At 54.1% G+C, this 23,184-nt stretch overlaps 1 protein-coding gene across 1 annotated transcript in view; it reads left to right on the forward strand.

Annotated features, from left to right (window-relative positions):
- Positions 1–238: 238 nt before the first annotated feature.
- Positions 239–23,184, forward strand: part of LOC144791755 (cytochrome P450 2J6-like) — an 80,978-nt gene continuing 58,032 nt past the window's right edge. Inside the window, exon 1 of the mRNA XM_078666525.1 lies at positions 239–849. Coding sequence (XP_078522651.1) covers positions 679–849 — 171 coding nt within the window. The 5' untranslated portion in view covers positions 239–678. The remainder of the gene's footprint in view (positions 850–23,184) is intronic.

The raw sequence follows: 23,184 nt of genomic DNA on the forward strand, positions 1-23,184 counted from the left end.
TGAGCCCTGGAAAAGAGATGTGTTTATTGGCAGTACATTTGCATGTCCTTACAAGAGGTCAATAAACAGCAGGGCAATGACGAAAGAGCAAATATTCCAATTTACAGGCGATAAGCATGTCTCTTACACAAACAGCAAACTCTTATCTTGTACACTCAAGAATATACGCCTCCTCTGCAGTTCTTAGACAAAGTATAAAAGGGAAGAGAAGAGAAGAATGAATGAGACTGAGAAGGTGACCTTTGCTGAAATAGAAAGGGGGAGAGAGATGCACAGGCTTTGCATCCATACTGAAGAAGATAGATATTGAGGCTGGACATAGAGGAGGAAAAGCTAAGAGAAAACAGGAACAGAAAGTGGACAAAGGAAGAGAAAGGGGGTGAATGGGGTCAAATGAAGGGTGAGCAGAAGAAGGGAAGGAAGGAGAACATTCAGGGCAAAGAAAGACATGGTATAGAATCAGTGTACATAGGGAGACAAAAGGGATAGGAAGAGATACAGAGAGAAGAGATAAAGAGAGAGAAAACAGAATAGTAAACAACTAGAGAAATAGATATAGGATTCATAAACGAGGAATACATTTTACTAAGACAAGAGGGAAGAATAGTGCATAGAGTAAATTTAAAATTCCACTGTTTAGGAGATCTGCTCGAAGCAGAGAAGAGACAGGCACCTACCATGCTGTCAATCACTGAGCTGTTGATTGCTCTGTTTCTCACTCTCTTCATTGCACATTACTTCAAGCTTCAGTGGTTGAGGAGAAGATACCCCCCTGGACCGACTCCGCTGCCCATCATCGGCAACCTGTGGACCCTGAACTTTGTGCTTCACCACGAGGTCCTCATGCAGGTACTGTACACCTGGTTACAAGGTGGTTGTTATTACTGTTGACTGTGTAAATATTTACCAGCTGAATATATAGTTTATAGTGCTCTTTACACAGACAGAGTATAACAAAAGGGTTCACCCAAACATAGTCACTGGGACCTGGGTAGTAACAGTACTGAGAGAAAGGGGTCCCAGTGTATAATCATCAATTGACACAAATTAATCAAGATGAAGAAACATCAAATAAATCTACACTGTATTTATTCACAATGTAGGTGTACGTTAAATATCGTATCTTGCAATAAACATTTAAACGGCTGTACAGTGCCCCAGGGGAAAAGGGAAGTGATGAGGTGAGGATTTTGTGGATAGGGAATAGTGACAGTAAAATCAACCAAATGGCGCAGACGCACTTGTATGTCAATTTAAATATAAACCAACAAAAGACCATAGGTTTACTACATCACTTGATCAAAATCATACTCCATATAATACATTAATGTTACAATTTTGGGGTGAAGCTGATAAACAAGAAACAGTTGTCGACGTTTCGACCCTCTAATTGTTGCAGGAGTTAGTTGTACCCTTGCTGCGGGGTCTTCATCAGGACAGGGTGGGGGCAGGCAACCAAATCAATTGTTGCTCGTCTTCAAATTGATAGTAGAAAGGGTGAGATACATCTTGTGATGTTAACTTCAAATCATGGTGTGCCGATCTTGAAGGCCCTCAGGTAATTAGGGCGGGCGTTAACGGTGGAATCAAATCAAGGCTTGAGGTCGGGGTGGAGAATCCGAAGGTAGACTTTAACTGTTCATGTCCCCGTTCACTCGTTGTTTAAGGAAAACGGCAGATTGGCACCATCGGAGACAGAATAAATCCGGCGTCTCGTCAGCTCGCGTCTGGCAATGGCCTTTTGCCAGACGCGAGCTGACGATGATGTTTATTGCAAGATACGATATTTAACGTACACCTACATTGTGAATAAATACAGTGTAGATTTATTTGACGTTTCTTCATCTTGATTAATTTGTGTCAATTGATGATTATACACTGGGACCCCTTTCTCTCTTTACACAGACAGATGCCTTGATACATGAGACGAAGAAAAAGTTGATGGTGGGTCACTGGTCATAGATTCTTTGTTGCTCTATCAGAGTCGCTCATGCCAAGCTAGAGTTGGTATTTGACTATATATAAACATTCAGATTGAAGGTAGAAACATTCCCATTGAAAGGTAGGTGTGTGTGTTTGGGTGCATGTGTCTATATATATATATATATATACATATATATAGAGAGAGAGAGAGACAAGGACACACACACACATGCACACAAACACATGCACACAAACACACACACACAAACATACACACACAAACATACACACACACATATACCTACCTTTCAATCTGAATGTTTCTTCTACCGCTCTTCCATCAACCAAAATAATGTTGCACGATTATAATGATACTTTTAATGCTGCACGTTTTCATATGGGTGCATTTTTAGGAATTTTCCTAAACTAGTCTATGCCCAGTCTTACTACAAAGTCACCTCAATTAAACTCCTAAAGGTGTTTTCAAGATGACAAACGATTTTGATAGCTTGTCAATGCTCTGTGTCACTTTATTTGCTCCCTTTTGTACCTTAAAAATAAACCAACTTATTACAAGACACAGAGGAATTCCACATTTGCTGTTTCCACTGGGCTTTTCAGTGCCCACAGAGAGAAGTAAGTGAGCACTAAGACCAGTTAGTAAGTTGAGAGTTCTTCCGGGTATGTGCTCAGGTGCAAAGGTTCAGAAACAGTTCTTGTGATGCAGTTTTTAGTGCACCAAGTATAAACCTTACCTAAACTGAACTACACTTACTTCTAATACACAGTTATCTCAGTCAAACTCTCAAAGATGGACTTGCACAGGCTCTGTTCAAGAAAATCCAGGGTCTTAGTTGCTAGCTAATGTTTTCTGGCACTCAGTGTTGCTCCTCCTTGCACATCGAAAGTGAGTATGTTCATTATCAGAGTAAGAGGAGTGCCTCATCAAGCGTTGCATTGAAGTGTGCAACATCAGCCAGGGTATTTCCTCAGAGATTCATTAGTCTATGGTGTCCTATTGATGTTGGTTCAAGACAAGCAGCTGCCTATTCAAGAAACTCAGTGGGGCCGATTCACAGAACTAACTTAAGACAAAATTCTAAACTTACTACTTTTGGTATTCACAGAAGTTAGGATTTTGTCTTAAGTTTGTCTTAAGACAGACTTAAGTTAGGATTTTGTCTTAAGTCTGTCTTAAGTCTGTCTTAAGACAAACTTAAGACAAAATCCTAACTTCTGTGAATACCAAAAGTAGTAAGTTTAGGATTTTGTCTTAAGTTAGTTCTGTGAATCGGGCCCTATGTAACCACTTTTATTTGTGCCTGTTCGCATGCCCAGGTTACCTTTGCTATGTGTTCTTTTAACACCAGCACTGTTGGGGTGTATATTCCATTAGGCCTGACTCCATTTACTAGTGTAACTGTCCAAGTGTGAAGTGCCTATTATGTTAACATAAGCAAAATTGGGGTGAGGGAAATTGATGGGCCTTAGGCCTCAGGGGCAGTCAGATTCAGGATGCAATCTGTGCATCCTTACAGCCAGGTCTCCCTCAGTGCCATGCTTATTATTGTCTGCATCAGATTATGTTTGTGCCTGTCAGAAAATTACATACAGAAGCAAAACACTAAATACTAAACACCTCTGCCACAGGAAATGTCTAAAGTGTCTGATACATGTAATATTATTGCAGATCTGGCACTTATTAACCCACCTAAGTCTGTTGGTTATTTCTGGAATACCAAATTCCATGCCTGGTGGTACCATCAACTGTCAGGGTGAGTCCATTATGTATCCGTTCCTCAGGTAACACACAGTGCTTCTTACATATTGCTGGGCTCTGGTGGGTGATATTCAGTGTCAGTCAACTTGTAAATGATGGGGTTAAAATGGGCCATAGATGCTAAAACTGCAGTGATGTTCCTCAAAAAGAAGAAGTGCTATTCCTGGCAAGAGATGCTTTTGGTGCTAGAGTTGGTGGTATGGATTATAGGTTTTGCATGCTCAGGTAGGAAATTTACCCTCAAGCTACAGAAAGTGCAATACGCGAGTCAACTAACACACCACAGAGAGCATGAATTATATAACCAGCTTCCACATTGCCACCATTAAGCACACACTGCTATGCCTGTTTCTATGTTGCCTATTAAATTATCACAACAGTGTCCACATTGATCCAGTAAAGCACAGCACACATTGCCACTCCACACAAGCAAACATAATAATAGAAAAATATGCACACAAAGAGAAGTGAAATGCAACTTTTCTTACATTTATGACTGGTGAAGCACAGACTGTAGAAATGTAAAATCCCCACACATGAAGCAGGAACAACACAGACATCAGCATGACAATCTTCCCACATACACAGGCACTGCACACGCCTCAGCAGTGCAAGTGTTCCTCGCAAACACAAAAAGTTGCATCTTATGGAACTGCAATGCAAATGTCCCACAAACAACCAGAATAGCCACAACATAGACTACAGAAAAGCAAGATTCTCTCCCACATGACAGGAGTGGCATAGGCAACAGCTGTGCATGTGTCTCTCTTATCAATCAGGCACGGGTTCAAATGCACACACACAAACTCACTAGCATTCAGTCACAGAGACACATTACATTATCTAAAGTTGAATTGGCAATCTGCTAGTCTCCCCACACCCGCAGCATAAACTACATCAAAGTTGGAAGCTCACGCATTTCACTGAACCTCAGCCAAGAACCCTGTTCCTGCAAAAAGGTCACAGCCAGAAGAAATTGGTGCAACCTCAGCACTCATTCACCACCTGCACTGATGAAACCTGCTTAACTTTATTTCAACTGTGGAGATTGCAGAAGCCACAATTGTGGCTCAGAAACATCGATGGAAATTCTTGATGGAGGCCTGGCTGCCTATTCCACCTGGGTCCATCTTTCTTGGTTCATTCCTTACTCAGTGATGTGAAAGCCTTCTAGATGAACCACAAGGCCTCAACATTCTATCCTAACTATTCTCAACTATGGCTCTTCCTTCTCCCATCCCCCAACTCCGAGAGTTCCATAACTGGGATTCCTATCCATTAAACATTCTTCAAATACCAAGCCAACCAATTCAGAGAGTACCTAAAAGGGGCCTGAAGAAAGAGGCCAAAGTTACGGATTAGCGTGATATCCCCAGGAGTAATACAGATGACCAGTAAAACAAGCATTTGCAATGCAATAGGTCTTGCATTAGGAAAGTGTGAGCTATTGCTACTGTAAATTACATTTTTTTTTAATATGTGTTAGCTTTGAAAATATATAAATTATTAGCATTGTTATTCACAAAGCTAATAGCTTACACTTTCCTAATTTGAGTCCTATTGGCTACGGGAATGCTTGTTGGTAGCAAGCAAGGACAGTGCTGTTGTGGTGCTGAGTGATGCTGTTGTGGTGCTGAGTGAAGATGTGGTTGGGCTGAGTGATGTGGTGGTGTATTAGAGTGATGTAGTGGTGTCCCAGAGTGATGTGGTGGTGTCCCAGAGTGATGTGGTGGTGTCCCAGACTGATGTGGTGGTGTCCGAGAGTGATGTGGTGGTGTCCCAGAGTGATGTGGTGGTGACCCTGAGTGATGTGGTGATGTCCTTGAGTGATGTGGTGGTGTTCCTGAGTGATGTGGTGGTGTTCCTCAGTGATGTAGTGGTGTCCCTGAGTTATGTGGTGGTGTCCCTGAGTGATGTGGTTGTGTCCCTGAGTGATGTGGTGGTGCCCCTGAGTGATGTGGTGGTGCCCCTGAGTGATGCCACTGAGTGATGTGGTGGTGCCCCTGAGTGATGTGGTGGTGTCCCTGAGTGATGTGGTGGTGTCCCAGAGTGATGTGCTGGTGTCCCAGAGTGATGTGGTGGTGTCCTATAGTGATGTGGTGGTGTCCTAGAGTGATATGGTGGTGTCCCAGAGTGATATGGTGGTGTTGTGTGGCATTCAGCAGTGTGAGGTGTGCAGCAGTGTGAGGCATGCAGCAGTTTGTGGCATGCAGCAGTGTGTGGTGTGCAGCACTGTGTGGCGTGCAGCAGTGTGTGGCGTACAGCAGTGTGTGGCATGCAGCAGTGTGAGTAATGCAGCAGTGTGCAGCGTGCAGCAGTTTGAGTAATGCAGCAGTGTGCAGCGTGCAGCAGTGTGAGTCGTGTGGTATTGTGCAGCATGCAGCCGTGTGAAGTAATGCAGCACTGTGCAGCAAGCAGCAGTGTACAGCGTGCAGCAGTGTGCAGTGTGCAGCAGTGTGATTCATGCAGCAGTGTGATGCGTGCAGCAGTGTGAGGCGTGCAGCAGGGTGAGGCGTGCAGCAGTGTGTGGCGTGCAGCAGTGTGTGGCGTGCAGCAATGTGAGTTGTACGGCAGTGTGCAGCATGCAGCAGTGTGAGTAATGCAGCAGTGTGAAGTGTGCAGCTGTGTGAGGCGTGCAGCAGTAGGCGGCGTGCAGCAGTGTGAGGCGTGCAGCAGTGTGAGGTGTGCAGCAGTGGGAGGTATGCAGCAGTAAGGTGTGCAGCAGTGAGAGGCGTGCAGCAGTGTGCAGCATGCAGTAGTGTGCAGCATGCAGCAGTGTGAGTAATGAAGCAGTGTGAGTAATGCAGCAGTGTGAGGTGTGCAGCAGTGTGTGGCATGCAGCAGTGTGTGGCGTGCAGCAGTATGAGGCGTGCAGCAGTGTGAGCGTGCAGCAGTGTGAGGCATGCAGCAGTGTGTCGTGCAGCAGTGTGTCGTGCAGCAGTGTCCAGCATGCAGCAGTGTGAGTAATGCAGCAGTGTGAGGCCTGCAGCAGTGTGAGGCATGCAGCAGTGTGCAGCATGCAGCCGTGTGAGTAATGCAGCAGTGTGCAGCGTGCAGCAGAGTGCAGCGTGCAGCAGTGTGAGGCTTGCAGCAGTGTGAGGCGTGCAGCAGTGTGAGGCGTGAAGCATGCAGCGGTGTACGTAACGCAGCAGTGTGCAGCAGTGTGTGGTGTGCAGCACTGTGTGGCGTGCAGCAGTGTGTGGCGTGCAGCAGTGTGTGGCATGCAGCAGTGTGAGTAATGCAGCAGTGTGCAGCGTGCAGCAGTGTGAGTCATGTGGTAGTGTGCAGCATGCAGCAGTGTGAGTAATGCCGCACTGTGCAGCGTGGAGCAGTGTGCAGCGTGCAGCAGTGTGCAGCGCGCAGCAGTGTGATTCGTGCAGCAGTGTGATGTGTGCAGCAGTGTGAGGTGCGCAGCAGTGTTGTGCGTGCAACAGTGTGAGGCGTGCAGCAGTGTGAGTCGTGCGGCAGTGTGCAGCATGCATCAGTGTGAGTAATGCAGCCGTGTGAGGCGTGAAGCAGTGTGAGGCGTGCAGCAGTGTGAGGCATGCAGCAGTGTGTGCCGTGCAGCAGTGTGTGCCGTGCAGCAGCGTGTGGTGTGCAGCAGTGTGAGTAATGCAGCAGTGTGCAGCCGTGTGAGGCGTGCAGCGATGTGAGGCGTGCAGCAGTGTGTGGCGTGCAGCAGTGTGTGGCATGCAGCAGTGTGAGGCATGCAGCAGTGTGTGGCCTGCAGCAGCGTGTGGCGTGCAGCAGTCTGTGGCATGCAGCAGTGTGGCGCATGCATCAGTGTGAGTAATGCAGCAGTGTGCAGCGTGCAGCAGTGTGAGTCGTGTGGTAGTGTGCAGCATGCAGCAGTGTGAATAATGCAGCACTGTGCAGCATGCAGCAGTGTACAGCTTGCAGCAGTGTGCAGTGTGCAGCAGTATGATTCATGCAGCAGTGTGATGCGTGCAGCAGTGTGATGCGTGCAGCAGTGTGAGGCGTGCAGCAGTGTGAGGCGTGCAGCAGTGTGAGGCGTGCAGCATAGTGAGTTGTGTGGCAGTGTGCAGCATGCAGCAGTGTGAGTAATGCAGCAGTGTGAAGCGTGAAGCAGTGTGCAGCATGCAGCAGTGTGAGTAATGCAGCAGTGTGAGGCGTGCAGCAGTGTGAGGCATGCAGCAGTGTGTAGCATGCAGCAGTGTGAGGCATACAGCAGTGTGCGGCATGCAGCAGTGAGAGGTGTGCAGCAGTGAGGCGTGCAGCAGTGAGAGGTGTGCAGCAGTGTGCAGCATGCAGTAGTGTGCAGCATGCATCAGTGTGAGTAATGAAGCAGTGTGAGTAATGCAGCAGTGTGAGGCGTGCAGCAGTGTGAGGCATGCAGCAGTGTGTGGCGTGCAGCAGTGTGAGGCATACAGCAGTGTGAGGCGTGCAGCAGTGTGAGGCATGCAGCAGTGTGAGTAATGCAGCAGTGTGAGTCCTGCAGCAGTGTGGGGCATGCAGCAGGGTGCAGCATGCAGCAGTGTGAGTAATGCAGCAGTGTGAGGCCTGCAGCAGTGAGGCATGCAGCAGTGGGTAGCATGCAGCAGTGTAAGTAATGCAGCAGTGTGCAGCAGTGTGCAGCGTTCAGCAGTGTGAGGTGAGCAGCAGTGTGAGGCGTGCAGCAGTGTGAGGCATGCTGCAGTGTGAGGCGTGCAGCAGTGTGAGTAATGCGGCAGTGTGAGGCCTGCAGCAGTGTGAGGCATGCAGCAGTGTGTAGCATACAGCAGTGTGAGTAATGCAGCAGTGTGCAGCGTGCAGCATAGTGAGGTGAGCAGCAGTGTGAGGTGTGCAGCAGTGTGCAGCGTGCAGCAGTGTGAGTAATGCAGCAGTGTGCAGCAATCAGCAGTATCAGTCGTGTGGTAGTGTGCAGCATGCAGCAGTGTGAGTAATGCATCACTGTGCAGCGTGCGTGCAGCAGTGCACAGTGTGCAGCAGTGTGCAGCATGCAGCACTGTGATTCTTGCATCAGTGTGATGTGTGCAGCAGTGTGAGGCGTGCAGCAGTGTGAGGCGTGCAACAGTGTGAGGCGTGCGGCAGTGTGAGGCGTGCGGCAGTGAGCAGCATGCAGCAGTGTGCGTAATGCAGCCGTGTGAGGCCTGAAGCAGTGTGAGGTGTGCAGCAGTGTGAGGCATGCAGCAGTGTGTGGCGTGCAGCAGTGTGTGGTGTGCAGTAATGTGTGGTGTGCAGCAGGGTGAGTAATGCAGCAGTGTGCAGCCGTTTGAGGCGTGCAGCCGTGTGAGGCATGCAGCAGTGTGTGGCGTGCAGCAGTGTGTGGCATGCAGCAGTGTGAGGCGTGCAGCAGTGTGTGGCACGCAGCAGTGTGTGGCGTGCAGCAGTCTGTGGCATGCAGCAGTGTGTGGCATGCAGCAGTGTGAGTAATGCAGCAGTGTGAGGGGTGAAGCAGTGTGAGGCGTGCAGCAGTGTGTGGCATGCAGCAGTGTGAGGCATGCAGCAGTGTGAGGCGTGCATCAGGGAGGCATGCAGCAGTGTGAGGCATGCAGCAGTGTGAGGCGTGCAGCAGTGTGTGGCATGCAGCAGTGTGAGGCGTGCAGCAGTGTGTGGCGTGCAGCAGTGTGTGGCGTGCAGCAGTCTGCGGCATGCAGCAGTGTGTGGCATGCAGCAGTGTGAGTAATGCAGCAGTGTGCATCATGCATCAGTGTGCAGCATGCAGCAGTGTAAGGCGTGCAGCAGTATGAGGCGTGCAGCAGTGTGAGGCGTGCAGCAGTGTGAGTCGTGCGGCAGTGTGAATAATGCAGCAGTGTGCAGCGTGCAGCAGTATGAATAATGCAGCAGTGTGCAGCGTGCAGCACTGAGTAATGCAGCAGTGTGCAGCATGCAGCAGTGTGCAGCATGCAGCAGTGTGAGGTGTGCAGCAGTGTGATGCGTGCAGCAGTGTGAGGCGTGCAGCAGTGTGAGGCATGCAGCAGTGTGAGGCGTGCATCAGGGAGGCATGCAGCAGTGTGAGGCATGCAGCAGTGTGAGGCGTGCATCAGTGTGAGGCCTGCACCAGTGTGAGGTGTGCAGCAGTGTGTCATGTGCAGCAGTGTGCAGCATGCAGCAGTGTGAGTAATGCAGCAGTGTGAGGCGTGCAGCAGTGTGAGGCGGGCAGTAGTGTGAGGCGTGCGGCAGTGTGCAGCATGCAGTAGTATGAGTAAGGCAGCAGTGAGCAGTGTGGAGCAGTGTGAGGCATGAAGTAGTGTGTGGTGTGCAGCAGTGTGAGGCATGCAGCGGTGTATGGCGAGCAGCAGTGTGTGGCATGTAGCAGTGTGAGGCGTGCAGCAATGTGGCATGCAGTAGTGTGTGGCGTGCAGCAGTGTGAGGCGTGCAGCAGTGTGTGGCGTCCAGCAGTGTGAGGCTTGCAGGAGTGTGAGTCGTGTGGTAGTGTGCACCATGCAGCAGTGTGATTGATGCAGCAATGTGTGGCGTGCAGCAGTGTGTGGTGTGCAGCAGTTTGTGGCATGCAGCAGTTTGTGGTATGCAGCAGTGTGTGGTGTGCAGCAGTGTGAGGCGTGCAGCAGTGTGCAGCAGTGTGAGACGTGCAGCAGTGTGAGGCGTGCAGTAGTGCGCAGCATGCAACACTGTGAGTAATGCAGCAGTGTGCAGCATGCAGCAGTGTGCCGTGTGCAGCAGTGTGTTGGCGTGCAGCAGTGTGAGGCGTGCAGCCGCGTGTGGCATGCAGCAGTGTGTGGCATGCAGCAGTGTGAGTAATGCAGCAGCATGCAGTGTGCAGCAGTGTGCAGAGTGCAGCAGTGTGCAGCGTGCAGCAGTGTGAGGCATGCAGCAGTGTGAGTCGTGCAAAGTGTGCAGCATGCAGCAGTGTGCCTAATGCAGCAGTGTCCAGTGTGCAGCAGTGTGCAGCGTGCAGCAGTGTGCAGCAGTGTGAGGCGTGCAGCAGTGTGAGGTGTGCAGCAGTGTGAGGCGTGCAGCAGTGTGAGTCGTGCGTAGTGCGCAGCATGCAGCAGTGTGCGTAATGTAGCAGTGTCGAGTGTGCAGCAGTGTGCAGCGTGCAGCAGTGTGCAGCAGTGTGAGGCATGCAGCAGTGTGAGGCGTGCAGCAGTGTGAGGCGTGTGGTAGTGTGCAGCATGCAGCACTGTGAGTAATGCAGCAGTGTGCAGGATGCAGCCGTATGCAGCGTGCAACAGTGTGAGGTATGCAGCAGTGTGAGGCGTGCAGCAGTGTGAGGCATGGAGCAGTGTGAGGCATGCAACAGTGTGAAGTGTGCAGCAGTGTGAGTTGTGCGAAGTGTGCAGCATGCAGCAGTGTGCGTAATGCAGCAGTGTCCAGTGTGCAGCAGTGTGCAGCGTGCAGCAGAGTGCAGCAGTGTGAGGCGAGCAGCAGTGTGAGGCGTGCAGCAGTGTGAGCCGTGTGGTAGTGTGCAGCATGCAGCACTGTGAGTAATGCAGCAGTGTGCAGCATGCAGCCGTATGCAGCGTGCAACAGTGTGAGGTGTGCAGCAGTGTGAGGCGTGCAGCAGTGTGAGGCATGCAGCAGTGTGAAGTGTGCAGCAGTGTGAGGCGTGCAGCAGTGTGGTTTGCAGCAGTGTGCGGCATGCAGCAGTGTGAGGCGTGCAACAGTGTGAAGCGTGCAGCAGTGTGCAGCATGCAGCAGTGTGATTAATGCAGCAGTGTGAGTAATGCAGCAGTATGAGGTGTGCAGCAGTGTGAGGTGTGCAGCAGTGTGTGGCGTGCAGCAGTGTGAGGTGTGCTGCAGTGTGACGCATGCAGTAGTGTGCAGCATGCAGCAGTGTGAGTAGTGCAGCATTGTGCAACGTGCAGCAGTGCGCAGCGTGCAGCAGTGCGCAGCGTGCAGCAGAGTGAGGCTTGCAGGAGTGTGTGGTAGTGTGCAGCATGCAGCAGTGTGAGTAATGCAGCAGTGTGTGGCGTGCAGCAGTGTGTGGTGTGCAGCAGTTTGTGGCATGCAGCAGTTTGTGGCGTGCATCAGTGTGTGGTGTGCAGCAGTGTGAGGCATGCAGCAGTGTGCAGCAGTGTGAGACGTGCAGCAGTGTGAGTCATGCGGTAGTGCGCAGCAGGCAGCACTGTGAGTAATCCAGCAGTGTGCAGCATGCAGCAGTGTGCAGTGTGCAGCAGTGTGTTGGCGTGCAGCAGTGTGAGGCATGCAGCAGTGTGTGGCATGCAGCAGTGTGTGGCATGCAGCAGTGTGAGTAATGCAGCAGCGTGCAGCAGTGTAAGGCGTGCAGCAGTGTGAGGTGTGCAGCAGTGTGAGTCGTGCGAAGTGTGCAGCATGCAGCAGTATGCGTAATGCAGCAGTGTCCAGTGTGCAGCAGTGTGCAGCGTGCAGCAGTGTGCAGCAGTGTGAGGCGTGCAGCAGTGTGAGGCGTGCAGCAGTGTGAGTCGTGTGGTAGTGTGCAGCGTGCAGCACTGTGAGTAATGCAGCAGAGTGCAGCATGCAGCCGTATGCAGCGTGCAACAGTGTGAGGTGTGCAGCAGTGTGAGGCGTGCAGCAGTGTGAGGCATGCAGCAGTGTGAGGCGTGCAGCAGTGTGAGGCATGCAACAGTGTGAGGTGTGCAGCAGTGTGAGTCATGCGAAGTGTGCAGCATGCAGCAGTGTGCGTAATGCAGCAGTGTCCAGTGTGCAGCAGTGTGCAGCATGCAGCAGAGTGCAGCAGTGTGAGGCGTGCAGCAGTGTGAGCCATGCAGCAGTGTGAGCCGTGTGGTAGTGTGCAGCATGCAGCACTGTGAGTATTGCAAAAGTGTGCAGCATGCAGCCGTATGCAGCGTGCAACAGTGTGAGGTTTGCAGCAGTGTGAGGCGTGCAGCAGTGTGAGGCATGCAGCAGTGTGAAGCGTGCAGCAGTGTGATTCGTGCAGCAGTGTGGCGTGCAGAAGTGTGCGGCATGCAGCAGTGTGAGGCGTGCAACAGTGTGAAGCGTGCAGCAGTGTGCAGCATGCAGCAGTGTGAGTATTGCAGCAGTGTGAGTAATGCAGCAGTATGAAGTGTGCAGCAGTGTGAGGTGTGCAGCAGTGTGTGGCGTGCAGCAGTGTGAGGCGTGCTGCAGTGTGAGGCATGCAGTAGTGTGCAGCATGCAGCAGTGTGAGTAGTGCAGCATTGTGCAACGTGCAGCAGTGCATAGCGTGCAGCAGTGTGAGGTGTGCAGCAGTGTGAGGCATGCAGCAGTGTGAGGCTTGCAGGAGTGTGAGTCGTGTGGTAGTGTGCAGCATGCAGGAGTGTGAGTAATGCAGCAGTGTGTGGCGTGCAGCAGTGTGTGGTGTGCAGCAGTTTGTGGCATGCAGCAGTTTATGGCGTGCAGCAGTGTGTGGTGTGCAGCAGTGTGAGGCGTGCAGCAGTGCGAGACATGCAGCAGTGTGAGGCGTGCAGCAGTGTGAGTCGTGCGGTAGTGCACAGCATGCAGCACGGTGAGTAATGCAGCAGTGTGCAGCATGCAGCATTGAGCAGTGTGCAGCAGTGTGTTGGCGTGCAGCCGTGTGAGGCATGCAGCAGTGTGTGGCATGCAGCAGTGTGTGGCATGCAGCAGTGTGAGTAATGCAGCAGCGTGCAGCGTGCAGCAGTGTGAGGTGTGCAGCAGTGTGAGGTGTGCAGCAGTGTGAGTCGTGCGAAGTATGCAGCATGCAGCAGTGTGCGTATTGCAGCAGTATCCAGTGTGCAGCAGTGTGCAGCGTGCAGCAGTGTGAGGCGTGCAGCAGTGTGAGGCGTGCAGCAGTGTGAGGCGTGTAGGAGTGTGCAGCATGCAGCACTGTGCGTAATGCAGCAGTGTGCAGCATGCAGCCGTATGCAGCGTGCAACAGTGTGAGGTGTGCAACAGTGTGAGGCGTGCAGCAGTGTGAGGTGTGCAGCAGTGTGAGGTGTGCTGCAGTGTGAGTCGTGCGGTAGTGCGCAGCATGCAGCACTGTGAGTAATGCAGCAGTGTGCAGCATGCAGCAGTGTGCAGTGTGCAGCAGTGTGTTGGCGTGCAGCAGTGTGAGGCGTGCAGCAGTGTGTGGCATGCAGCAGTGTGTGGCATGCAGCAGTGTGAGTAATGCAGCAGCGTGCAGCATGCAGCAGTGTGCGTAATGCAGCCGTGTGAGGCCTGAAGCAGTGTGAGGTGTGCAGCAGTGTGAGGCATGCAGCAGTGTGTGGCGTGCAGCAGTGTGTGGCGTGCAGCAGTGTGTGGCGTGCAGTAATGTGTGGTGTGCAGCAGGGTGAGTAATGCAGCAGTGTGCAGCCGTTTGAGGTGTGCAGCTGTGTGAGGCGTGCAGCAGTGTGTGGCGTGCAGCAGTGTGTGGCATGCAGCAGTGTGAGGCGTGCAGCAGTGTGTGGCACGCAGCAGTGTGTGGCGTGCAGCAGTCTGTGGCATGCAGCAGTGTGTGGCATGCAGCAGTGTGAGTAATGCAGCAGTGTGAGGGGTGAAGCAGTGTGAGGCGTGCAGCAGTGTGTGGCATGCAGCAGTGTGAGGCGTGCAGCAGTGTGTGGCGTGCAGCAGTGTGTGGCGTGCAGCAGTCTGCGGCATGCAGCAGTGTGTGGCATGCAGCAGTGTGAGGCATGCAGCAGTGTGTGGCGTGCAGCAGTGTGTGGCGTGCAGTAATGTGTGGTGTGCAGCAGGGTGAGTAATGCAGCAGTGTGCAGCCGTTTGAGGCGTGCAGCTGTGTGAGGCGTGCAGCAGTGTGTGGCGTGCAGCAGTGTGTGGCATGCAGCAGTGTGAGGCGTGCAGCAGTGTGTGGCACGCAGCAGTGTGTGGCGTGCAGCAGTCTGTGGCATGCAGCAGTGTGTGGCATGCAGCAGTGTGAGTAATGCAGCAGTGTGAGGGGTGAAGCAGTGTGAGGCGTGCAGCAGTGTGTGGCATGCAGCAGTGTGAGGCGTGCAGCAGTGTGTGGCGTGCAGCAGTGTGTGGCGTGCAGCAGTCTGCGGCATGCAGCAGTGTGTGGCATGCAGCAGTGTGAGTAATGCAGCAGTGTGCAGCATGCATCAGTGTGCAGCATGCAGCAGTGTAAGGCGTGCAGCAGTATGAGGCGTGCAGCAGTGTGAGGCGTGCAGCAGTGTGAGTCGTGCAGCAGTGTGAATAATGCAGCAGTGTGCAGCGTGCAGCAGTATGAATAATGCAGCAGTGTGCAGCGTGCAGCACTGAGTAATGCAGCAGTGTGCAGCATGCAGCAGTGTGCAGCATGCAGCAGTGTGAGGTGTGCAGCAGTGTGATGCGTGCAGCAGTGTGAGGCGTGCAGCAGTGGGAGGCATGCAGCAGTGTGAGGCGTGCATCAGGGAGGCATGCAACAGTGTGAGGCATGCAGCAGTGTGTGGTGTGCAGCAGTGTGTGGCGTGCAGTAATGTGTGGTGTGCAGCAGGGTGAGTAATGCAGCAGTGTGCAGCCGTTTGAGGCGTGCAGCTGTGTGAGGCGTGCAGCAGTGTGTGGCGTGCAGCAGTGTGTGGCATGCAGCAGTGTGAGGCGTGCAGCAGTGTGTGGCACGCAGCAGTGTGTGGCGTGCAGCAGTCTGTGGCATGCAGCAGTCTGTGGCATGCAGCAGTGTGTGGCATGCAGCAGTGTGAGTAATGCAGCAGTGTGAGGGGTGAAGCAGTGTGAGGCGTGCAGCAGTGTGTGGCATGCAGCAGTGTGAGGCGTGCAGCAGTGTGTGGCGTGCAGCAGTGTGTGGCGTGCAGCAGTCTGCGGCATGCAGCAGTGTGTGGCATGCAACAGTGTGAGGCATGCAGCAGTGTGTGGCGTGCAGCAGTGTGTGGCGTGCAGTAATGTGTGGTGTGCAGCAGGGTGAGTAATGCAGCAGTGTGCAGCCGTTTGAGGCGTGCAGCTGTGTGAGGCGTGCAGCAGTGTGTGGCGTGCAGCAGTGTGTGGCATGCAGCAGTGTGAGGCGTGCAGCAGTGTGTGGCACGCAGCAGTGTGTGGCGTGCAGCAGTCTGTGGCATGCAGCAGTGTGTGGCATGCAGCAGTGTGAGTAATGCAGCAGTGTGAGGGGTGAAGCAGTGTGAGGCGTGCAGCAGTGTGTGGCATGCAGCAGTGTGAGGCGTGCAGCAGTGTGTGGCATGCAGCAGTGTGTGGCGTGCAGCAGTCTGCGGCATGCAACAGTGTGTGGCATGCAGCAGTGTGAGTAATGCAGCAGTGTGCAGCATGCAGCAGTGTAAGGCGTGCAGCAGTATGAGGCGTGCAGCAGTGTGAGGCGTGCAGCAGTGTGAGTCGTGCAGCAGTGTGAATAATGCAGCAGTGTGCAGCGTGCAGCAGTATGAATAATGCAGCAGTGTGCAGCATGCAGCACTGAGTAATGCAGCAGTGTGCAGCATGCAGCAGTGGGAGGCATGCAGCAGTGTGAGGCGTGCATCAGGGAGGCATGCAGCAGTGTGAGGCATGCAGCAGTGTGAGGCGTGCAGCAGTGTGAGGCCTGCACCAGTGTGAGGTGTGCAGCAGTGTGTCATGTGCAGCAGTGTGCAGCATGCAGCAGTGTGAGTAATGCAGCAGTGTGAGGCGTGCAGCAGTGTGAGGCGGGCAGTAGTGTGAGGCGTGCGGCAGTGTGCAGCATGCAGTAGTATGAGTAAGGCAGCAGTGAGCAGTGTGGAGCAGTGTGAGGCATGAAGTAGTGTGTGGTGTGCAGCAGTGTGAGGCATGCAGCGGTGTATGGCGTGCAGCAGTGTGTGGCATGTAGCAGTGTGAGGCATGCAGCCATGTGGCATGCAGTAGTGTGTGGCGTGCAGCAGTGTGAGGCGTGCAGCAGTGTGTGGCGTCCAGCAGTGTGAGGCTTGCAGGAGTGTGAGTCGTGTGGTAGTGTGCACCATGCAGCAGTGTGATTAATGCAGCAGTGTGTGGCGTGCAGCAGTGTGTGGTGTGCAGCAGTTTGTGGCATGCAGCAGTTTGTGGTATGCAGCAGTGTGTGGTGTGCAGCAGTGTGAGGCGTGCAGCAGTGGGCAGCAGTGTGAGACGTGCAGCAGTGTGAGGCGTGCAGCAGTGTGAGTCGTGCAGTAGTGGGCAGCATGCAACACTGTGAGTAATGCAGCAGTGTGCAGCATGCAGCAGTGTGCCGTGTGCAGCAGTGTGTTGGCGTGCAGCAGTGTGAGGCGTGCAGCCGCGTGTGGCATGCAGCAGTGTGTGGCATGCAGCAGTGTGAGTAATGCAGCAGCATGCAGTGTGCAGCAGTGTGCAGAGTGCAGCAGTGTGCAGCGTGCAGCAGTGTGCAGCAGTGTGAGGCGTGCAGCAGTGTGAGGCATGCAGCAGTGTGAGTCGTGCGAAGTGTGCAGCATGCAGCAGTGTGCGTAATGCAGCAGTGTCCAGTGTGCAGCAGTGTGCAGCGTGCAGCAGTGTGCAGCAGTGTGAGGCGTGCAGCAGTGTGAGTCGTGCGTAGTGCGCAGCATGCAGCAGTGTGCGTAATGTAGCAGTGTTGAGTGTGCAGCAGTGTGCAGCGTGCAGCAGTGTGCAGCAGTGTGAGGCATGCAGCAGTGTGAGGCGTGCAGCAGTGTGAGTCGTGTGGTAGTGTGCAGCATGCAGCACTGTGAGTAATGCAGCAGTGTGCAGCATGCAGCCGTATGCAGCGTGCAACAGTGTGAGGTATGTAGCAGTGTGAGGCGTGCAGCAGTGTGAGGCATGGAGCAGTGTGAGGCGTGCAGCAGTGTGAGGCATGCAACAGTGTGAAGTGTGCAGCAGTGTGAGTTGTGCGAAGTGTGCAGCATGCAGCAGTGTGCGTAATGCAGCAGTGTCCAGTGTGCAGCAGTGTGCAGCGTGCAGCAGAGTGCAGCAGTGTGAGGCGAGCAGCAGTGTGAGGCGTGCAGCAGTGTGAGCCGTGTGGTAGTGTGCAGCATGCAGCACTGTGAGTAATGCAGCAGTGTGCAGCATGCAGCCGTATGCAGCGTGCAACAGTGTGAGGTGTGCAGCAGTGTGAGGCGTGCAGCAGTGTGAGGCATGCAGCAGTGTGAAGTGTGCAGCAGTGTGAGGCGTGCAGCAGTGTGGTTTGCAGCAGTGTGCGGCATGCAGCAGTGTGAGGCGTGCAAGAGTGTGAAGCGTGCAGCAGTGTGCAGCATGCAGCAGTGTGATTTATGCAGCAGTGTGAGTAATGCAGCAGTATGAGGTGTGCAGCAGTGTGAGGTGTGCAGCAGTGTGTGGCGTGCAGCAGTGTGAGGTGTGCTGCAGTGTGACGCATGCAGTAGTGTGCAGCATGCAGCAGTGTGAGTAGTGCAGAATTGTGCAACATGCAGCAGTGCGCAGCGTGCAGCAGTGCACAGCGTGCAGCAGTGTGAGGCTTGCAGGAGTGTGTGGTAGTGTGCAGCATGCAGCAGTGTGAGTAATGCAGCAGTGTGTGGCGTGCAGCAGTGTGTGGTGTGCAGCAGTTTGTGGCATGCAGCAGTTTGTGGCGTGCATCAGTGTGTGGTGTGCAGCAGTGTGAGGCGTGCAGCAGTGTGCAGCAGTGTGAGACGTGCAGCAGTGTGAGTCGTGCGGTAGTGCGCAGCAGGCAGCACTGTGAGTAATCCAGCAGTGTGCAGCATGCAGCAGTGTGCAGTGTGCAGCAGTGTGTTGGCGTGCAGCAGTGTGAGGCATGCAGCAGTGTGTGGCATGCAGCAGTGTGTGGCATGCAGTAGTGTGAGTAATGCAGCAGCGTGCAGCATGCAGCAGTGTGAGGCGTGCAGCAGTGTGAGGTGTGCAGCAGTGTGAGTCGTGCGAAGTGTGCAGCATGCAGCAGTGTGCGTAATGCAGCAGTGTCCAGTGTGCAGCAGTGTGCAGCGTGCAGCAGTGTGCAGCAGTGTGAGGCGTGCAGCAGTGTGAGGCGTGCAGCAGTGTGAGTAATGCAGCAGAGTGCAGCATGCAGCCGTATGCAGCGTGCAACAGTGTGAGGTTTGCAGCAGTGTGAGGCGTGCAGCAGTGTGAGGCATGCAGCAGTGTGAGGCGTGCAGCAGTGTGAGGCATGCAACAGTGTGAGGTGTGCAGCAGTGTGAGTCATGCGAAGTGTGCAGCATGCAGCAGTGTGCGTAATGCAGCAGTGTCCAGTGTGCAGCAGTGTGCAGCATGCAGCAGAGTGCAGCAGTGTGAGGCATGCAGCAGTGTGAGCCGTGCAGCAGTGTGAGCCGTGTGGTAGTGTGCAGCATGCAGCACTGTGAGTATTGCAAAAGTGTGCAGCATGCAGCCGTATGCAGCGTGCAACAGTGTGAGGTTTGCAGCAGTGTGAGGCGTGCAGCAGTGTGAGGCATGCAGCAGTGTGAAGCGTGCAGCAGTGTGATTCGTGCAGCAGTGTGGCGTGCAGAAGTGTGCGGCATGCAGCAGTGTGAGGCGTGCAACAGTGTGAAGCGTGCAGCAGTGTGCAGCATGCAGCAGTGTGAGTATTGCAGCAGTGTGAGTAATGCAGCAGTATGAGGTGTGCAGCAGTGTGAGGTGTGCAGCAGTGTGTGGCGTGCAGCAGTGTGAGGCGTGCTGCAGTGTGAGGCATGCAGTAGTGTGCAGCATGCAGCAGTGTGAGTAGTGCAGCGTTGTGCAACGTGAAGCAGTGCGTAGCGTGCAGCAGTGTGAGGTGTGCAGCAGTGTGAGGCATGCAGCAGTGTGAGGCTTGCAGGAGTGTGAGTCGTGTGGTAGTGTGCAGCATGCAGCAGTGTGAGTAATGCAGCAGTGTGTGGCGTGCAGCAGTGTGTGGTGTGCAGCAGTTTGTGGCATGCAGCAGTTTATGGCGTGCAGCAGTGTGTAGTGTGCAGCAGTGTGAGGCGTGCAGCAGTGCGAGACATGCAGCAGTGTGAGGCGTGCAGCAGTGTGAGTCGTGCGGTAGTGCACAGCATGCAGCAGTGTGAGGCATGCAGCAGTGTGTGGCATGCAGCAGTGTGTGGCATGCAGCAGTGTGAGTAATGCAGCAGCGTGCAGCATGCAGCAGTGTGAGGTGTGCAGCAGTGTGCGGTGTGCAGCAGTGTGAGTCGTGCGAAGTGTGCAGCATGCAGCAGTGTGTGTATTGCAGCAGTATCCAGTGTGCAGCAGTGTGCAGCGTGCAGCAGTGTGAGGCGTGCAGCAGTGTGTGGCATGCAGCAGTGTGTGGCATGCAGCAGTGTGAGTAATGCAGCAGCGTGCAGCGTGCAGCAGTGTGAGGCGTGCAGCAGTGTGAGGTGTGCAGCAGTGTGAGTCGTGTAGGAGTGTGCAGCATGCAGCACTGTGAGTAATGCAGCAGTGTGCAGCATGCAGCCGTATGCAGCGTGCAACAGTGTGAGGTGTGCAACAGTGTGAGGTGTGCAGCAGTGTGAGGCGTGCAGCAGTGTGAGGCGTGCAGCAGTGTGGCGTGCAGCAGTGTGAGGCATGCAGCAATGTGAGGCATGCAGCAGTGTGAGGCGTGCACCAGTGTGTGGCGTGCATCAGTGTGTGGTGTGCAGCAGTGTGCAGCATGCAGCAGTGTGAGTAATGCAGCAGTGTGCAGCAGTGTGAGGCATGCAGCAGTGTGAGGAGGACAGCAGTTTGAGGCGTGCGGCAGTTTGCAGCATGCAGTAGTATGAGTAAAGCAGCAGTGTGCAGCGTGGAGCAGTGTGAGGTTTGCAGCAGTGTGTGGCGTGCAGCAGTGTGAGGCATGCAGCATTGTGTGGCATGCGGCAGTGTGTGGCGTGCAGCAGTGTCAGGCGTGCAGCAGTGTGTGGCATGCAGTCGTGTGTCGTGCAGCAGTGTGTGGCATGCAGCAATGTGCGGCGTGCAGAAGTGTGTGGCGTGCAGCAGTGTGAGGTATGCAGCAGTGTGCGGCATGCAGCAGTGTGCGACGTGCAGCAGTGTGAGGCGTGCAGCAGTGTGAGGCGTGCAGCAGTGTGAGGCATGCAGCAGTGTGCAACATTCAGCAGTGTGAGGCGTGCAGCAGCGTGTGGCTTGCAGTAGAGTGTGGTATGCAGCAGAGTATGGCGTGCACCAGTGTGAGGTGTGCAGCAGTGTGAGGCGTTCAGCAGTGTGGGACGTGCAGCAGTGTGAGGGGGGCAGCAGTGTGAGGCGTGCAGCAGTGTGGCGTGCAGCAGTGGGAGGCATACAGCAGTGTGAGGTGTGCAACAGTGTGAGGTGTGCACCAGTGTGTGGCATGCAGCAGTGTGTGCAGCAGTGTGCAGCATGCAGCAGTGTGAGTAATGCAGCAGTGTGAGTAATGCAGCAGTGTGAGGGGTGAAGCAGTGTGAGGCATGCAGCAGTGTGTGGCGTGCAGCAGTGTGAGGCATGCAGCAGTGTGAGGCTTGCGGTAGTGTGCAGCATGCAGCAGTGTGAGTAGTGCAGCAGTGTGCAGCATGCAGCAGTGTGAGTAATGCAACAGTGTGCAGCATGCAGCAGTGTGCAGCTTGCAGCAGTCTGAGGTGTGCAGCAGTGTGAGGCGTGCAGCAGTGTGTGGTGTGCAGCAGTGTGAGGTGTGCAGCAGTGTGAGGCATTCAGCAGTGTGGGGCGTGCAGCAGTGTGAGGTGTGCAGCAGTGTGAGGCGTGCAGCAGTATGGCGTGCAGCAGTGTGTGGCGTGCAGCAGTGTGAGGCGTGCAGCAGTGTGAGGTGTGCGGCAGTGTGCAGCATGCAGCAGTGTGAGTAGTGCAGCAGTGTGCAGCATGCAGCAGTGTGAGGCGTGCAGCAGTGTGAGGCATGCGGTAGTGTGCAGCATGCAGCACTCTGAGTAATGCAACAGTGTGAAGCATGCAGCAGTGTGCAGCGTGCAGCAGTGTGAGGTGTGCAGCAGTGTGAGGCATGCAGCAGTGTGTGGTGTGCAGCAGTGTGAGGTGTGCAGCAGTGTGAGGCGTTCAGCAGTGTGGGGCGTGCAGCAGTGTGAGGTGTGCAGCAGTGTGAGGCGTGCAGCAGTGTGGCGTGCAGCAGTGTGAGGCATGCAGCAGTGTGAGGCGTGCAACAGTGTGAGGCGTGCACCAGTGTGTGGCATGCAGCAGTGTGTGCAGCAGTGTGCAGCATGCAGCAGTGTGAGTAATGCAGCAGTGTGAGTAATGCAGCAGTGTGAGGGGTGAAGCAGTGTGAGGCGTGCAGCATTGTGTGGCATGCAGCAGTGTGAGGCGTGCAGCAGTGTGAGGCGTGCGGTAGTGTGCAGCATGCAGCAGTGTGAGTAGTGCAGCAGTGTGCAGTGTGCAGCAGTATGAGGCGTGCAGCAGTGTGAGGCATCCGGTAGTGTGCAGCATGCAGCACTGTGAGTAATGCAACAGTATGCAGCATGCAGCAGTGTGCAGCGTGCAGCAGTGTGAGGTGTGCAGCAGTGTGAGGCATGCAGCAGTGTGAGGCGTGTAGCAGTGTGAGGCGTGCAGCAGTGTGAGGCGTGCAGCAGGGTGAGGCGTGCACCAGTGTGTGGCGTGCAGCAGTGTGTGGTATACAGCAGTGTGCATCATGCAGCAGTGTGAGTAATGCAGCAGTGTGCAGCAGTGTGCAGCAGTGTGCAGCGTGCAGCAGTGTGAGGCGGGCAGCAGTGTGAGGCATGTGGCAGTGTGCAGCATGCAGTAGTATGAGTAAGGGTGAGGGTGTGTAAGGGTGAGGGGTTTCGAGGGTGTGTGAGGGTGAGGGGGTGTGAGGGTGAGGGGGTGTGAGGGTGAGGGGGTATGTGAGGGTGAGAGGGTGTGTAAGGGTGAGTGAGGGTGAGGGTGTGTGAGGGTGAGGGGGTGTGTGGGTGAAGGAAAGGGGGTGTGAGGGTGAGGGGGTGTGAGAGTGAGGGGGTGTGAGGGGGTGTTTGAGGGTGAGGGTGAGGGTGTATGGGGGTCTAGGGGTGTGTGGGTGTGAGGGTGAGGGGGTGTCAGGGTGAGGGGGTGTGTGAGGGTGAGGGGGTGTGAGGGTGACGGTGTTTGAAGGCGGGCGAGAGTGTGTGTGAGGGTGAGAGGGTGTGTGATGTTGAAAGGGTGTGAGAGGGTGGGTGAGAGGGGGGTGAGGGTGAGAGGGTGGGTGAGGGTGGGTGAGAGGGTGAGGGTGTGTGTGAGGGTGAGGGGGTGTGAAAGTGTGGGGGTGTGAGGGGGTGAGGGTGAGTGAGGGTGAGGGGGTGTGAGGGGGTGAGGGTGAGTGAGGATGAGAGGGTTGTGAGGGTGAGGGGGTGTGAGGATGAGGGGGTGTGAGGGTGTGGGGGTGTGAGGGGGTGAAGGTGAAATGGTTGTGAGGGTGAGTGGGTGAGGGTGTGAGTGTGAGGGTGAGTGAATAGTGAGGAGAACACAAAGCTAAAGAAGGAATAGCCTGCAGGGTAAAACTAAAGCAAGATCAGGCAAAACCAGTGATGGCAAGTTGGACATTTTTGTCAAAAGATAATAATTATCAGCTATACAAAAAGTGTCATCAATAACTAAAAGATGAATATGGAGGGGCAACGATTGTGTCTGGCATAAATTGCATTTATTTGGCTAAATTAGTCAATTGCCTTAAAGAGGTGCATTAAGTGAATGTAAAGTTTGTAAATGTCTGGTCTGGTTCAAATCGTAAGAAAATGTGTTCTCCTTTTCTCCTGCATGTGGGCAAAGCATTCAAGGCAGCGCTGGGAGGGGGGCTGGGCACGAGCAGATGTTCCTGATTATGACCTGCAGAGCGTGTGAAGTGGCTGCTGGCAAATGGCTTTGATGTTCTTGTCTTGCTTTGTGGT

Source organism: Lissotriton helveticus, chromosome 11 (genome assembly GCF_964261635.1).
Source record: "Lissotriton helveticus chromosome 11, aLisHel1.1, whole genome shotgun sequence".
Lineage (NCBI taxonomy): Eukaryota > Metazoa > Chordata > Amphibia > Caudata > Salamandridae > Lissotriton > Lissotriton helveticus.